Source organism: Clarias gariepinus, chromosome 1 (genome assembly GCF_024256425.1).
Source record: "Clarias gariepinus isolate MV-2021 ecotype Netherlands chromosome 1, CGAR_prim_01v2, whole genome shotgun sequence".
NCBI lineage: Eukaryota > Metazoa > Chordata > Actinopteri > Siluriformes > Clariidae > Clarias > Clarias gariepinus.
Window position 1 is genome coordinate 23,604,392 of NC_071100.1, and position 16,572 is coordinate 23,620,963.

General features: G+C 38.5%; 1 protein-coding gene across 2 annotated transcripts; it reads right to left on the minus strand.

Moving 5' to 3' along the window:
• Nucleotides 1–6,992: 6,992 nt before the first annotated feature.
• On the minus strand, nt 6,993–12,711 carry syt4 (synaptotagmin IV). Of its 2 annotated transcripts, none has more exons than XM_053491735.1 (4): nt 12,497–12,711; nt 10,356–11,215; nt 8,891–9,011; nt 6,993–8,338 (listed from the first exon to the last, which is right to left on the minus strand). In XM_053491735.1, the coding sequence occupies exons 1-4, from the start codon at nt 12,528–12,530 to the stop codon at nt 8,028–8,030; spliced, it is 1,326 nt and encodes a 441-aa protein (XP_053347710.1). In that variant the 5' UTR covers nt 12,531–12,711; the 3' UTR covers nt 6,993–8,027. The 2 variants fall into 2 exon arrangements, with proteins under 2 accessions (XP_053347710.1, XP_053347701.1); XM_053491726.1 differs by having other exon boundaries at nt 6,994–8,338; nt 10,350–11,215.
• Nucleotides 12,712–16,572: the final 3,861 nt, after the last annotated feature.

Here is a 16,572-nt window from a genome sequence, read left to right on the forward strand (position 1 = left end):
ATAATGAGCAGTTGTAAACAATCAAAACAAGGACCCAAACACACAACCGTGACAAGCCAGTAAAAGAGAGAAGAAGAAATGAATTTACAGACTTTGTTTGTCTTACAAACAGGGTTTAAATATAATATGTCTTTAGAATAATCCACACAGTTGTTATAACTTAGCGCAGGATCTTCTTTGAAAACATGAGCTGGATAAGAACTTGATCAAAATGTATAAAAAAAAAAAAAAAAAATCAGAAAATCATCAGACCTCACAGGCATTGATAAAGACAAAGTCCCTGGCACATGGCAACAAAGACAATCCGGGAATGACTAAATACAGAACAAACTGGAAGTGGGTGCGGTCGGGGAAAAGACAAACAAAGGAAGAGGGCGGGGCTGAACTCAGGGATATGGTAATCAGAAAATGAACAAAGAAAGCATGGTGAGAACATGGATTTCATAAATGACAAAAAAAAAAAACTAAGATATGTAGAGGATGGTTAAGAATAGATAGTGAGAGAATGGTGGCACGATGGCTTAGTTGGTAAGCTCTGTCACCTTGAACCTCGAATCTTGTATCAGGTCTGTGTATATAGTTGATAAGTTGATATGCTCTGCTCATGCGTGGATGGTTTTCTCAGGGTACTCTGGTTTTACCTTTTTGACTGTGAGTTCTACATGGCTTGATGTGGAATTTATCAGTAGTCCAATGTCGGAGCTACCAATGCCTCATTTAATTAATAGGGTTAGTATGTGGGGGGTTAATGCTAGATAATTAGTATTTGGTGTAGATAATGCCTTGTTTAAAATAAATAGTATGTTTGGGGCATATAAAGGCTGGCAGGGATAAAGTGTGCGTGGATGTGTTAAATATTGGTTATTTATGTGCAGATACTGTAGTGGGTGGTTGGAAATATAGTCCATAGAAAGTAAATACTGAATTGTTAAAGGAAAATAATGAGGTTCTTTGGTTAAATAGCATATAGAAAAACTTTATACTGTATGACCAAAAGTATGTTCTCAGACGTGGAAGAAGCAAAAAGACACATAGTTTTGTGATACAATCTCGGCACCAAAATGTTTTAACAATATTCGTTACCTTCTTTTCAGAGCTGAACACACCCATCTTTCATGCCTAGAAGTTTAAATTCCAAAGGAAATTTTCACCTCCAGGATTAAGGATTTGATTCTTATCTGGTCAGTTTGCATGTTTTCCCCATGCTTGGTGGGTTACTCCAAGGACCCTGGTTTTCTCCCACAGTCCAAAGACTTTAATTATTCTAATTGGTGTTAAAATTGCCTGCAGTGTGTGATTCAATGTGTGTGTGTGGGTGTGTGTGTGTGTCTTCCTGTGTCCACTGAGATGGCCTGGCCCCCTGTTCAGTGTGTACCCTGCCTCAAGCCCTGGGATAGGCTCCAGGCCTCTCGCCACCCTTTACAGGATAAGCAGGATACAAAATGTATGAAGGAATGAATGAAATGAAAACCACTGACATTAGATATCTGCCAGAAGACCAGATTGTCAGTCAGTCCAAGAGTCGACTGTCTCAGAAACACTCACTCTCACTCACTCATCATCATTACCGCTTAATCCTGTATTCAGAGTCACGGGGACCTGGAGCCTATCCCAGGAGTCTTAGGGCACAAGGCGGGGTACACCCTGGGCAGGGTGCCAATCCATCACAGGGCACACATAGATACATACACTTACACACTATGGGCAATTTTGAGAACACCAATAAACTTAAACTACATGTCTTTGGACTGTAGGAGGGAACCAGAGTAGCCGGAGGAAACCCACCTCGCACGGGGAGAACATGCAAACTCCATGCACACAGAGACGGCAATCGAGCCTGGCCAGGAATCGAACTCGGACCCTGGAGGTGCAAGGCGACAGTGCTAACCACTACACCACAGTGCCGCCTGTCTCAGAAACAAATAGCTAGAAATCTTAAAATACCTCTTTCTACAGTACTTTTAACAGAGTTTAGGTTTAACATAAAGAAAAGAGCAACACATAAAGAGTGTGACCTGAATCTGTTGAGTGAACAACCCTCCTTATCCTTAAAAAACTACTGTAATGTGGTGAAAGAGAGAGAGAGAAAGAGAGACTTCTGAAGAGAATTTTAGCAGTTGGATGTGTCATAGAGAAAGAAATCATCAGAGAAACCTCTCTCACTCTCCCTCTTACAAACACACACACACACACACACACACACACACACACACACACACACACACACACACACACACACACACACACAAACACACACACACACTTTAGCTGGTGCGAATTTTCTAACTACAGAGAATATGTGTTAAAGCCTATGTGTGTGTGTGTGTGTGTGTGTGTGTGTGTGTGTGTGTGTGTGTGTGTGTGCGTGTGCGTGAGTGTGTGTGTGTGTGTTTGCACACTATATAATATACACACTCCTCTGTTAACACATTAATGAACAGGAACAAACTGGAAAATTGAAATTTCGGAACAACAGAGCTATTTAATAGTCTACAGTACCTATAGGTTATTTTTGTAGTGAGAAAAGGACACAAAATGTGTGTGTGTGTGTCCTGTCTTATCTCTGCAGGCTTTCTTAGTCATGCCGAGAGGAGGCATCTGTCATGCTGCACACTGCTAATGGTTCTCCTGGGCAATTGCAAAATCCACAGCAATGTTTGTGCATGCCCATGTGTGCATTGGTGTGCGTTCTGTGTGTGGGTTTATTCTACACTCTTGAGAGATCACATAGCAGAACAGCATAGTAATTTGACTACGGAGAACTGTTTACACCAGTCTATAAGTGAAGTATAAATAAACTTTCTTCCCCTTATCCATCACTCCTCATTCATTAAATCGTCTCTCCATCACCATGACAACCAGGACCATCTGAAGGTTGAGTAGGATTGCATATCTTTACTGCACAAAGATGTAAGATTCATTATTTTTTTGCATTTTTTGCTTCATATATTATTATTATTATTATTATTATTATTATTATTATTTAACTACTACATACTTCACAGCAAACCAACAGATTTTAGATATGACACAAACCAAACTTAATATAAAGGTGATAATTCTTTCTTAGCAAAACATACCTTAAAAATACATTAAATTAAATCGTTTTTAATTAATGGCATAGAAGAAAAATATGGAATCGTTTAATATTGAGTGAAAATGTATGTAATCACTTTATTTGCAAATTAGTTTACAGATTAAAGAGAATGGGCTGTTGGACCTGACTGAAATAAAGCATGACTGCAATAAAAGTGATAAAAGTGTTGTCAGGCGAAACTAAGGAAATAATAATAAACATCCTTCAAGATTAAATTCCAACACAGGATGGTGGCTGAAGATGTTGGATGTCTCCAGTTGTGTCTAAAATTTGGTGCAAGTGTAAACAAATTAACAAGGTTATAGAAGATAGAACAAAAGATATATTGAAGCATTGGGATAAAAAACCTAAAGCCATATGCTTTGAAAATAGAAAATGTCTAATTTATAGTATTATAGATGAGATTAATATAAAAATAAATATTATCCTATAAATATGATTTAAATATTAAAAAGCAAAAAATAAAAAACAGCAATAAGGCAGCTTGTTATACTGTGTGTAAACTACATATTTTTTATTTATTTTCTATACAGTTTATCCCAAAACTTTGGGCTTGAAACAGGGTACACTATGGACAGGGTGACAATCCATTGCAGGGCGTGTGCACACACACTACAGGAAATTTGAGAATGCAAATTAATTTAAATTAATTAAAAATCCAAATGTCATTTGGACTGTGGGAGGAAAGCAGAGTACCCATACGAAACCAACCAATCATGGTGAGAACATGCACACTCCACACCCTTCTGAAGGGGTATCAACCCCTTGATCGTGGAGGTATGAGTCCTCAGTGCTAACCACTATGCCACCATGCTACCTGGAGGAAAAATATATATTTAGTGTTAAACTCAATGCCATGGCCAAATGCTGGGTGAACCACCACTGGTGTGGTGATTCCATAATTTTTGCCTGGGGCTGTATTCAAATATGTTCAATATTCAACCATGTTTAGATGACTAGAATGGCCTGCAAGTGATGATAAGGTAGAGTTTACTAGATCAGGTACTTATGCATAATATCATTACAGAGACTAGAGTATCCATTTTCTCTATCATAATGTGCTCTGGCATCAAACAGGTGAAGTCAAAACAAACTTTTAATAATATTTGTTTTGTTTTCCATCAATGTTACCATTAAAAATAAAATTGAAACGAATATTGATGATCGTGGTTAATCCCCCCCCCCCCCCCCGTTAAAGTAAATGATATTTTACATCTTCCTGAAGGTCTTATTGTTTCCATGTGTGATTAGACTCCCATGCCCATATTGTCTACATACAAATTCCTCCCTTTGAAAACATATTCCTTTCTCTGAAAGGACAAACAAATCAAATTTATAGTTTGATCTGCTAATAACTTGTGTTAAAGTTGCACTACAAAAGTGCATACCCTTTTATAGAGGCCCAAAATTAGCAGTGGCTTCCATGTGACCTCCTTTACTCCAGAAAGACAGTGAACAACAACCCCAGAGGAACAGTGAAAATGGCCTCCTGACACACAGCTAAGGCACAGACTGCAATAAAGACTTATTACAGCTGTGCATTAATGTTTTTCAGTCCTTGGAGAGTTCAGCATGGCACCCTGTGGTGCTTTTCCTTGGCTAACACACCTGATTTATTTCACCGTTTCAGTTTCATGGCCTTGTGCTGGGAGGGAATCAAAGTGGAATTATGCAGTGCGGGACATTATAGCATACTTTATAGATAGCTTTACTGTTTTCCTATTTTTTTCTGTTATGATTAATCACATTTTAATGATGACAAAGAAATACACATTATTCACAGCTTCAGTAATGTGCCTTTATGCCTTCTGCACATGCACTATGATGCAAATCAATTAAACTTGCCCATCATTAACACACTGCCAGTTTTGCTAATAAAAAAATAATAAATAAAATATATACTTATGGTTAGTTTATTAACAATTAAAATTAGAAAAAAAATAATACAATCATACGTCGGGGAGAAAACAGTGCTAATGATACCAATATGATATTGACCTTGCTCAGCTCTACTTTATATGTATGTCTGGGTATATAAATTCTTTTCATGCAGAAGGGCTTTTTCTTCTCTGTGATCATGTCTCAGCTCACAATGTCCCTCTTTTACCTCTTAAAGTTTAATTGTCTTCTATCTTCTTACCTAAGTTACCCTGTTCTGCATACTAAGCAGTCATCTCTCTGTCTGTCTTCATAATTTTCATTCTTTCTCTCTCTATTCTGTTCCTCGTACAGTAGTTTCCTTATCTTTTTGCACTATACATTTTACCTTGTTTTCTATCTTATCACAGCTTCCAATATATGTAATACTTTCTGATATTTTCTCTTCTCCTCATCTCTCTGCACCTCTCTCTGCTTTTTTTCTTTAATTTCTTCATCAACTCCAGCCCAGATATTCCCATCATCTGCTGGGGTATCATTCTTTGTCCCTTTTTTTTTCTTTTTCAGCTCTGCTCTGGTTTCATATTCCATGATTTGATTTGTCTCCCCAAACACTCTTTATACTCGCTCATTTCTCTTTGTTCTCTCATTTTCTGCATACTCCCAATGATTATCTCTAATGTACCAGGTTGCTTTCATATAATTCCTTTTTTTCTGATCACCTTTTTCTTTTCTCTTGTGCCCCACCCTAGTGCTTCATCCTTTTTATACTCTCTCTCTCTCTCTCTCTCTCTCTCTCTCTCTCTCTCTCTCTCGCTCTCTCTCTCTCTTCTGTCATTGTGTGAGGTGTTAGCCCCAAGAGAAAGGCCCAGGCTCCAGGCCATGCTGTAAAATATGAGTTACTCTAAATTGCATTTGGATGCTCAAGCCATAAAATCTTTCTCGTGTCCACTCTCTATCTTTCCTTCTCTCTCTATTGCCCAATAAGTTATTCTCCAAGGCCTTTGTCTGCAGCACAAATGAGTCCTTGACTAGATTTTCTGAGTACTCCCGAGTACTGCTAAAAATACAATCCTATCAGACACATAAGCACATCCTAGAAGTAGATGATGCATTTTCCACCATTAAAATGCATATTTGATAATGGCATCTAAAACAATTTTAGGGCCTCTCTCAGGATCCATGTCTCAGAATCTGTTATTTATTTATTTATTCACTTACTGAATTAGGATGTATGCAGATATATGAAAATATTTTTTTTTCTACGATAAACCCAGTCGTTTGTTGTTTATATAATAGTAATATTAATATATATAATTTACCTTTTTTATCATCTCTTATTCTTTATTTCTTTGAAAAATAGGCCAAGAATTTAAAACTATCCTACACTCCCTAATTATACAGAGTCTTCAAAATATAGAGATCTTTAAATATATTTTAGATATTTTAAAACAAGCTGTTTTGTTGCTTTTTTTCCCTGGTTTAAAGTACACTACTGTCTATAAAAACACCAGTGGAGCTGTGTGAGCTACATATCTGAATGTTCATGAATATTTCATGTGATGGTGCAGAACTTTAAATAAAATAGCCTGGGGATATATTTGGCTGAGTGATTGCATGTGTGTTTGTGTGCTTGCAAAAAAATAATAATAATTCTCTGGCTGTTCATATGCAACCTCATTAAACAAGGAGAAGGATTGTAGTAACAGGACCTTAGTGCTACAGAGTCTAAGGTATGGGAGAGAGGTGTGTGTGTGAGAGAGAGAAAGAGAGCATCCAAACACATTACATCATACCACAGCAGCACTATCTATTTTTCAAAATTCTTGGCTCATTACTGTTAAAATCTGATGATGGAAATGGAGTAATGTGTCAAACCTCATCATTGTGATATTTAATAGGTAGCCAGTAATTTTAAGTCAATTTGTTTTATTTACTATTTGTCAATCTTCTCTTTACATTTTTACACCTTTTTTATTACATATCCATCCAGAGGACATTTTTAATTCTAGGACATACCAGTTTCTATAAACAGGAGAAAAGATATGTCAACTACTGACAAGTAACCAATCATGAAGCCATGTCTACTCACCTCTTGATCATGTTGGCTCTGAATACAGTAAGCTTCCTTTCTTGCACCAGCATTGTACTAATTGCTAGCCTAGGCAGTGCATGGATGGGTTTTGGCAGTAAAAGGTTGGTTATGTTTGAATTTAAATCAAAACAATTACTCCAGCTACCTGCTTAACAGCTAACTTTGGGAATGAAATAATTCGGAGGCACAGTGTCTTTCTCTGAACTTGACATTTTATATTAATGTACATGTACATTACATTCTGCCATTGTGCTCCTTGTAAAGATAGCTCTCTCCAAACAGAATCAAATACACATAAATGCACACTCTCATACATAATCTCACACACAAATAGGCAGAAGGGTCCCATACATACAAACAGGTATCTGTAGTTCATGCAGTCAATCGTTCATAAAAGTTGGCCTAATTTAGGCAACCGCCACATAGCTGAAATATGAGATATGACCGGCCACTTCAACTTACAAAAACACAGGCAAAATACCCTGAACCAAAAACACTTAATGGAGTACAAAAAAGAGAATAAATCTTTTAAAAGAGAATGCAATTTGATAAAATAAAAGGCCTTTACAAAATATATGGTTCATCCACATATATGTACATATATATATTGAGAGTAACTGTTTTACTGTATGTTTCCATTTTCACTGTTTTTCCCTACATTGATATTGATATTGAGCAGCAAACAGAGATAGACATGACATTTGGAACTGCACAATGTGGTGACCAATTCGCTATTAGCTATGAAGTATGAACAGAAGCATCACTTTGTGTTGCAGATTGTCTTTGGAATCATTGATTGGCTGGATACAGTTGCTTCCTTCACTTCGGAAGAAGCCCCATCGTAATTACATAGCCAACAGATGACATCACTCTAGGGTAAATTCCCTAACCACCTAAAGTCCCACCTAATTTCTTTTGCATTCTGACAGTTCTTGAGCATTTGTTGTGTGTCATGAGCTAGTCTTCAGCCAGCGCATGCCACTTGGCAATCTGCCGCCGTGGATGATCACAGATCTCGCGCCAGTGCTCGCCAGCAGTGCCTGGGGAGGACGTGCCTAGGAGGAGGCGACCTATGACAGGCGTGCGTGCCGTTCTATCAGAATCCAGCAGCAGAAGCTCCACACTGGTGTCCCGCAGACCCTCCTCTGACGGCACGTCAAAGACAAAGAGCTCGTTGAAGACGGGGTTTGGCGTGCACTTCTTTACATGTGTCTTCTTCTTGCATACACGTTTCTTACCCTGGTACAGGTTCACTTTCACATAGGGGTCTAGATAGTCACAAGAGGAAGGAAACAAAAAGAGAGTAAGAAGAAATAAAAGAGGCATGGCTGGATCTTACAGTGCAGAGATCAATAGTTGGGTCGATGCAAAGGAAATACTGAGTGCTGTTGAGAAGCAAAGCTTGGTTTGAGGTCATGACAATGCCTTTGTGAGCTATTCTGGTCTAAGAAATGGGCTGGAGCACAAAGATTTGCTCAATATACAAATATAGTTTGGAACTGAGATACACAGAACATGTAAGGTGTGATTTGCAATATTAACATGCTATGGAAATGTCTTCTAGATAATTTATACAGGTTTCAGTATGGTTTGTATTTCATGCACTATGAAATTCTCTCCAATGAGGCTATTGCAGAAAACTAGCTTTTTAAATAAACATTTATTTCTATAATACCCCAAATTCATCTGGCTCCCTTTTGATAATGTATACATAGTTTACCAGTGTATTATTGTGACTCTTGCTTACTTTTGTGCTGAGAAAAAAAAATCATTGACATTTCTCTGACTACCTTTTGTATCATTTCTACTTATTTACTCACCTGAGGGACCGTTGTGATCTGGCTTGGGCAGGTGGCGCGCCTTAAGAACTACCACAGTAAGAGTGCTGGTGGTCGACTGATAACACAGAGACAGGAGCAGCTCTCCTCTTCCTGCACTCCTCTACAGAGAAAAAAGGTGGATTTAAAAACATTTAATTTGTACTCAGTTCACAACACTTATCCAGACATTTTTTTTCTTTGTGCATTTGCAGCCATTTTATGCTTTATCCTGCTATGAACAGATATCACAATTCCTAATAGCACAATATATACCACCTAAAACTAAAACTGTTCCAAAGACTGAGAATGTGACCCAGCATCTCATCTCATCTCCATGGCCTACCCAATACAATAAACACTGGGTCTATCCAACACATACAAAGTGTGAATCTGGTGACATATTCCCATGGTAACCAACAGCAGGGTTTTTTTTTGCTGCTGTGGCAGTGACTCAGGATGTGTCTCAACCTCTGTGAGTGATTACAGTCAAAAAGAGTGGTTATATCCAACTATTTTGAGCTGTTTTTTACCAATAAAAGATAATGACTTCTCCTACTATTTTAAGTGAAGTTCATTATCTGTGCATGATGAAGGAATCATGTTGATAAAATCACGACATGTCTCTGGCATTGCCGATTGTTCTGTGTTTTGACAGAATGTGTCAGGCATTACTATGTGAGTCATCCAGCCATGAAAATCAGCATGATCTAAATCAATAGTCAAGTGGGTGCTAAGATCAGCCCATAAATCATCCACTGCTGAAAAAGAAATTAGCTATCCTTCCCCTAGAAAAAAAAATCACAAAAAACACTGGTCCAATTTCCTGATTTGTATATCTTAAAAAGGTGCTTCAGTCTTGTGCTAAATAAATGGCAATCATACATCCTAAATGTAAGTGAATGTTTAAAATTCACAGCATGTACACTCTAAATATGGTATGTATTATTCATACCCAAATGTATTTATAAAGATTCTTGCCAATATTTCAGTGGTCACCCTTTAATGTGTATAAGAGACATAGGTTGTTCTGTTAGAGTTATAATTAAATATTTAGAGCTTGTGATTCAGTGGTTCATATTTGCCTCAATATATCAGACATATAATCCTTTTTATTGATCCCACCACACTCAGCCATAGAGTATTAAGTGTCTTAGGACTTATGGGTGTGTCTTTAGCTCTCTGTGTCCTGTAGGCCTAATATTGAGCTATTTTAATGGTTAATTAGTGAATAGAGGACATGGTAGCTCGTATAAATGTTTGCATTGATTTGATATCATCACATAGGTATAGGCTACAGTATGTCACTTTGAAAGTAAATTATTACCTATATTTGCTTACTGTCTTGCCATGAGAATTATTATGCTACACATTGTTTACAAGCTAATACTATTTTAAAAACATGAAAAATCCTCTTTAGTTAGTAAATACTTGTTAAATTATATCAAACCCTAGGCCTTACCCTTACATTCCTCTTGATGATATCACGACTCATTAGGACCCTCCCTTCAGCAAGGTCGACATCGGCCAATGGTACAAGTGTTTCTCCGATTACCTCATCGCGGGAAAACCGGTCAAAACTCAATACCATGAAGTGCAATGCCAGCTGAGAGATACGAGTATATGGAATGCCATAAAAGCTGAAGGTCTCATCAAAAGCGGGATCCAGGGTTTTTCTGAGTACCCGTGTCTTCACCTTGTGCTTTTTTTCAGGAAGCAGAGTGAGCTTTATGTAAGGGTCAGAGGTCAGAGACTGCTCATCAGTAGCAGATAGGCCATGGGCTTCTTTGATATGCACAATGAAGGCCTTCTTCTCAAAATTGTACTCAAGTGAGAATGAAAGTGTGCCTACACCACCACTGTCCTTGTCCTCAGTCTTGTCCAGAGCTGGTGTGGGTGTCTGACTTGAGACATTGCTCTCTGAGGTTTCATCTTCCTGGTATCCCCCATGGCTCAAGTCAGGGTGTGGGGAAGAAATGTCCAAATCTGGAGAGCTTCGGACTTTGGGATGAGCAACAGGTGGTACAAAAGTGAAGTTGCCATTTAGGTCTCGTTTTTCCAGGTCTAGGTGAAGTGCTGGGCGCCCACTGCTGGGACTTGGGCTTGTCTTTCCCTGTGCTGGATCTGCCTTTTGCTCTTCAGCAAATTTTTTCTTTCCATTTAAGCTCTCAGGGTAAATGTCCACACCCTTGAGCATGTGAACAAATTTGTATGGTGGGGTCTTGGCACTGCTCTTGTTGGTCTTGCGCTGGCAGCAAATCCAGGCAAAGGCAGAAACACTGAAGACAAGACCAAAGACGCTGACAACAGTCACACTTAATGGGACCTCTGCAGGGGAAACAACACAAGACACATTAATGTCAGCTAGTTTATCTTAAAAAGAGCAAGCATAATAAAAACAAATGCCAGCTTAAAGCATATTAAGGAAGGTCTCAACCCAAGTTGCCACTTTTATTCAGAAAATATGGTTTGTTGTTTGTCCCAGAGAGTCAAAAAAGGAAACATGAGGGTGTGAAAAACTATGATTCAGACAGTCTCAGGTTCAAACCCCTGTACCACCAAGTTGCCACTTTTGGGCAACTAACTCAAAAAATAAAAATGGAAGCTGATCTGGTTAAGGGTGTCTGCCAACTATTGTAAATAAAGCCATTAATTTTGCCATAACCTGATGAATGTGGGGAACATAATGTATCTTTATTTGCCAAATTAAGTGAGACTTGTTCAATTATGGATGTATATGCTGGTGCTCACTGAGATTTGGTTACTTCCCCTATTATTTTTCTCTTCTTTTTACAGTACATAATCCCATTTTGTAAAATCTGTATTGTTGCATCAAAGCTAGCAGACAAATAACAACAGCATGACTGACGTAGTGAAGCATGACTCAGAAAAACCACAACAAACTGAAAATAACACATCATTCACTCACAGGAATAAAACCTCTCAAGAGATTGATCCTGTTTGTATATTATAGGCCATGTATCACTATAGTCCACTGTGGTGTTCATACAGTGGTGGGGAGATCCTCAGCATTCATTAAACATAGGTGAGTCCTTAATGACAGGTTAGTGGTCTGGAAATTTCCTACTGCATGGTGGATGTCTCTCTCAATGGAATTGCATCTCAGTGGACATCCACACCCACACCCACCTACACCTCCCCCACACACATAGGATTCTTCCAAATCTAATTTACCATGTCCCCGCAAATATTACTTACATTTTTATTTATGTAAAATACTGTTTTTAAATTATACTATCCATGTATGGACATATGGACCATACCAGACATCACCTATTACCACTAAAGTACCACAGGCGTACACCCACACATATGCAATTGCACACAAATTCATGCATTGTACACCGCAAATAGGTACGCTCCAAACAATTACGTCATTATCTACTTATAGCTATCTCGCGCGTCAGAGAAACCACAAGCACGCACAGAAACAGCGCCCGCGCCATGTAATTAACTTAAGAGTTAAATATAATTCAGGAGGAACAACGATCTAGGATTCCCCAGCCTATAGTTTATGTTTCATATTTTACTGTGCATCTATATATGTATAACACACATTATCTCCGAGTCTGCCTTCAGGCTACTCACCGACATGCCCTCCTTCCGCGCTTACAGGAGCCATTGCGGTCGCTGTTCGAGGTGCTGAAACGGCCGTTAAATCTCCAACGCGGCCAGAGCGAGATTAACTGTAGCTTAGTTTCTGTTTTTTCCCAAATTAATTACTTTCCTTTCTAAAATGTTCTTCTTGCGCTACAGGTTTTGTTGCAGTCGTCCTGTGGAGATGATCCCCGCGCTGAGACTGAGACGTTATACACACAAACACACACACACACACTCTTACTCTCTCTCTCTCTCTCTCGCTCTTTCTACGTGTGTGTGTGTCTCATCTGAATTGGGCTCTGACGCAGTTCTGACGAACACTGGTGCTCTGAAATCACCGCCCTCTGCACAACAAGACCCAGTCAATCATTAAGACTGCTCAAGGTTTCATCGGTGTATGAGTGTGTACGCGTGTGTCTGTAAGTCTGAGTGACGAGGACACAGGATTGAGCTGCAGGGTCAGTATTACACAGTGACAAACACCGTAATATCCTCTAAAAAACATTTTTTAGACAGAAAAAATAAATAAATCCTGGGATCAGTTTTTTTGTGCAGGTAATCAGTACTTACTAGTTATTATGGATGTGCATCGGTGCACATTTTGCTAATTATTCTATGCTTTCCTTTTGGATGAAACAACAATATTCTGCATTAATATTTAATGGGAACATTTCACTCTTACCCCTGTTGTTTCTCACATAGAAAAAATAAAAATACTTGGTTATCTCAGTTTATGTGAAACTGTGCAATAAAAAATATAAATGAAGGGAGGACACTGATATTCTACATCTAAAAAAACATGAATATCATGAAAAAGTTGATTTTTTGTAATTAAATTAAAAGAAATGAAACTCATATATTTTTTATTCGTTACATGTATATATTTCTTGTCATTTCTGCTTTAATTTTGATTATTATGGCTTACTAAATATAAAGCTATAAAAATAAATAAAATAAACAAATATTTAAGTCTGCCTTTGATTAAATTTCTACTGATAAAGGATAAAGACAATGTATCTCTCAGTGAAGTTCATACTCATACAGACTTGCTGACTTGACAGTTGGCCAGAAGATGATTGTCAACACCTTCCACAAGGAGGGTAATCCACAGAAGATCATTGCTAGAAGGGCTGGCTGTTCACAGAGTGCTGTATCAAAGCATATTCATGGAAAGTTTGACTGGGTGGAAAAGTATGGTTTTACAGTTTTTCTCGATTGCTGAGACACATTCCTGGAAAGCTGCTCTCCTTTTCCCTAAACTGTGAACACAAAACCCAATTTTCAAGCTACATTCACAAAACCTTTGGCTCTTCTTGCAAAACCAAACTTTCACCCCAAAACAGTTTAATCTGTGCTCAAAACTTAACTTTGCTGTCAAATCATGCCTCAAGTTAATATAAATTAAATACTCTACTGAGTAGTAACTAAACACTACATAGAAAAAGGAAAACACAATGCTCAGGACATGAAGCGGTAGAAAAAAATGTTTATTTAGACTAAATGCATGTTGCAAAACAAAACACCTGGGCATTTTAACACTTGTACATAGAAAAAAGAATTAGCAAAAAAACCAAAAACCTGTGCATTTACATGTAGCACTTTTACAGAGAATTAAAGGAGAAAAATATACAAATGAAGTACAATGAAAAGAAGTGCACTACTCCGCCACAGCATTATTTCTTCACGCTGGGTCAGGCCACAGGACTTCATCCACATCACAGGCCACATTTTCTCTGGCCAGGCCGGGGGGAAAAAACCCTGGCATGCGGTGGACCATGATTGCTGATGGCAGCACACAATGTGACATTGCCACCACGCTGCCCAGGGACACCAACAATGGCCCGTTGTCCAATCACACTACGGCCTCTCCTTCTCCTTTTGGTGAGATTATACCCAGCTTCATCCATGTAGATGTATTCATGGAGTTTTTCCATTGCATCCAGTTCAAAAACTCTCTGTAGAAATAGATATATATTTTTGTAAGTGATGTAGGCCAACTACAATAAATCATTACTTACAGTAACCAACATTTATGTGTCTGGACATATACCAACCTGTACATACTTAAATCTTTGCTCTTTGACTCTGTCAGAGTTGCGTTCAAAGGGCACTCTGTACAGCTGTTTCATGCGCAGTCTGTTGCGCTTGAGGACACGGTCAACAGTAGAGAGACTGACACTGTCGATACCCTCAAAATGCACATGGTCCTCAATGATCCTCCGCTGAATTTCACGCAGTTTAATGGTGCTGTTCTCACGGACCATGTCGACAATTAGCGTCTCTTGGTGTGGGGAGAACATAGATGTCCTGCCACCCCCATGTGGCAGTCTTTCAATTCTACAAAAAGAGAACATGCACTTACAAAAATACATAGATGGAATAGGCCTACAAACAGTCAGACTAACCCTTCATTACAATACTACAGTACACTGGCACAGTGATGTACTAAAACATGTTTACTGTGGTACAGTATATAGTACAGTCATTGTACATATGTACTTGTTGTCAACATTTACATATTATAATGTCAAAAAAGGTAACTACCTGTTCTCTTCTCTAAATTTTCGGATTATGGTGGACACAGTGAATCTACTGATGTTTGGTTGTACCCTTAGTCCGGCCTCCTTCACGGTCACACCATGGACAAGAACATGGTCAATTACAGTAGCTCTGATTTCATCTGATATTACTGTTCTTCGTCCTCGCTGACCACGCCGACCACCTTGACCTGCTCGACCTCCTCTCACACAAACTCCTCTTCTTATAGATTTTTATCCATTGTGGTGCCTCACAAACCAGTGCTTTGGCTTATATGTACCCTCACATCATTAGCCACAAGTGTTATAAATTTTGAGTTGTTGTGTTCAACTGGTGACACCTGAGCTTTAATTGTGACTTTTGCCACCTGTGCTCACCATTATGCAACACAGGTGCATCACAATGACAATGTGTTGACAAGATGTGTCTAAACAGGTGAAAAGTGCTTATGGTTTTGCCAAAAGAGTGACTGATTTAATAAGTGGGTTCATGCAACTAAGAATTTGGTTCAGACAATAGGGTTACGTGTTTTAGCAATCGAGAAAAACTGTAAAATCTGCACAAGCAACAGGGATGACTGCAGCTTTAATAAAATTGTCAAAAACTAATTTAAGGACTTGGGAGGGCTTCAGAGGGAGTAGAAAAAGGTTGGAATCAGTGCACAGTGATTAACTTTTCTGTTTCATCTGTGTCTTTATGATGAACCTGTACCAGTAGTGAGACCATATGCATTTGTACAAGAGGCATTACTTTCACCTTTAGTGCTTTTGCAGTCGCCAGTGCAGCCAGTATGCTCCATGATGTCTGTGCATTTTTATTAAGCCCAAGAGCTCTCACTTGGGCAACTATACTATACATACATTCAAACAGTGTATCCAAATTTAGTATAAACAAATATTTTAACATCACCCTGCAGCACATTGAACTTCCTGAATACCACTATGATTTACAGTAGATGTTCTGGTGGGTTATTAGTACTCTCCACCAAAGTGGGTCTCAAGCTTAGAGAATGAAGCATAGCCACTTAAAGTATCAATCACAGTATGTGAGATGTAGGCCACTATGCTCGAGTGCACATGTTTCTATGAACTATGCATGAGTTTTGCACTTCATCGTGCTATTGCATGCCATTTGTGCTGCCATCAAATGTACTCCGAATGCCAAGATGGTAAAAAGACTTTTCCTATATAAGACAAATCATCCTGTTACATTCTCCTTTTTAATAAATATTTCTATTTTCTTATATATTTGTTGTGTATCTTCATCTGCAATTATGACTTTATGCCACTAGTTATAACGAACACTTCACCAACCAGCCATACAATTTTGATCAATTACCGAACATTAAGAAGCACCCAAAGCAATCAGGAGCAAATCCTTTTAGTCCTGTAAGCTGTGAGGTGGGGTCTCCATGGATCTATTTGTTTTTCCCGCACATTCCACAGATGCTCGATTGGATGGAGATCTGGAGAATTTGGAGGCCAAATTAACACCTTGAACTCATCGTTGTGTCCTTCAAACCATTC

What these genes read in the sequence shown, in the direction of transcription:
- syt4 (XM_053491726.1), bottom strand. Translation starts at nt 12,530, where the DNA reads ATGGCTCCTGTAAGCGCGGAAGGAGGGCATGTCG. An exon ending in CGCGGAAGGAGGGCATGTCG is followed by an intron (nt 11,216 to 12,496) that starts GTGAGTAGCCTG and finishes TTTCCCCTGCAG; the next exon opens with AGGTCCCATTAAGTGTGACT. An exon ending in AGATCACAACGGTCCCTCAG is followed by an intron (nt 8,339 to 8,890) that starts GTGAGTAAATAA and finishes GTGACTATCTAG; the next exon opens with ACCCCTATGTGAAAGTGAAC.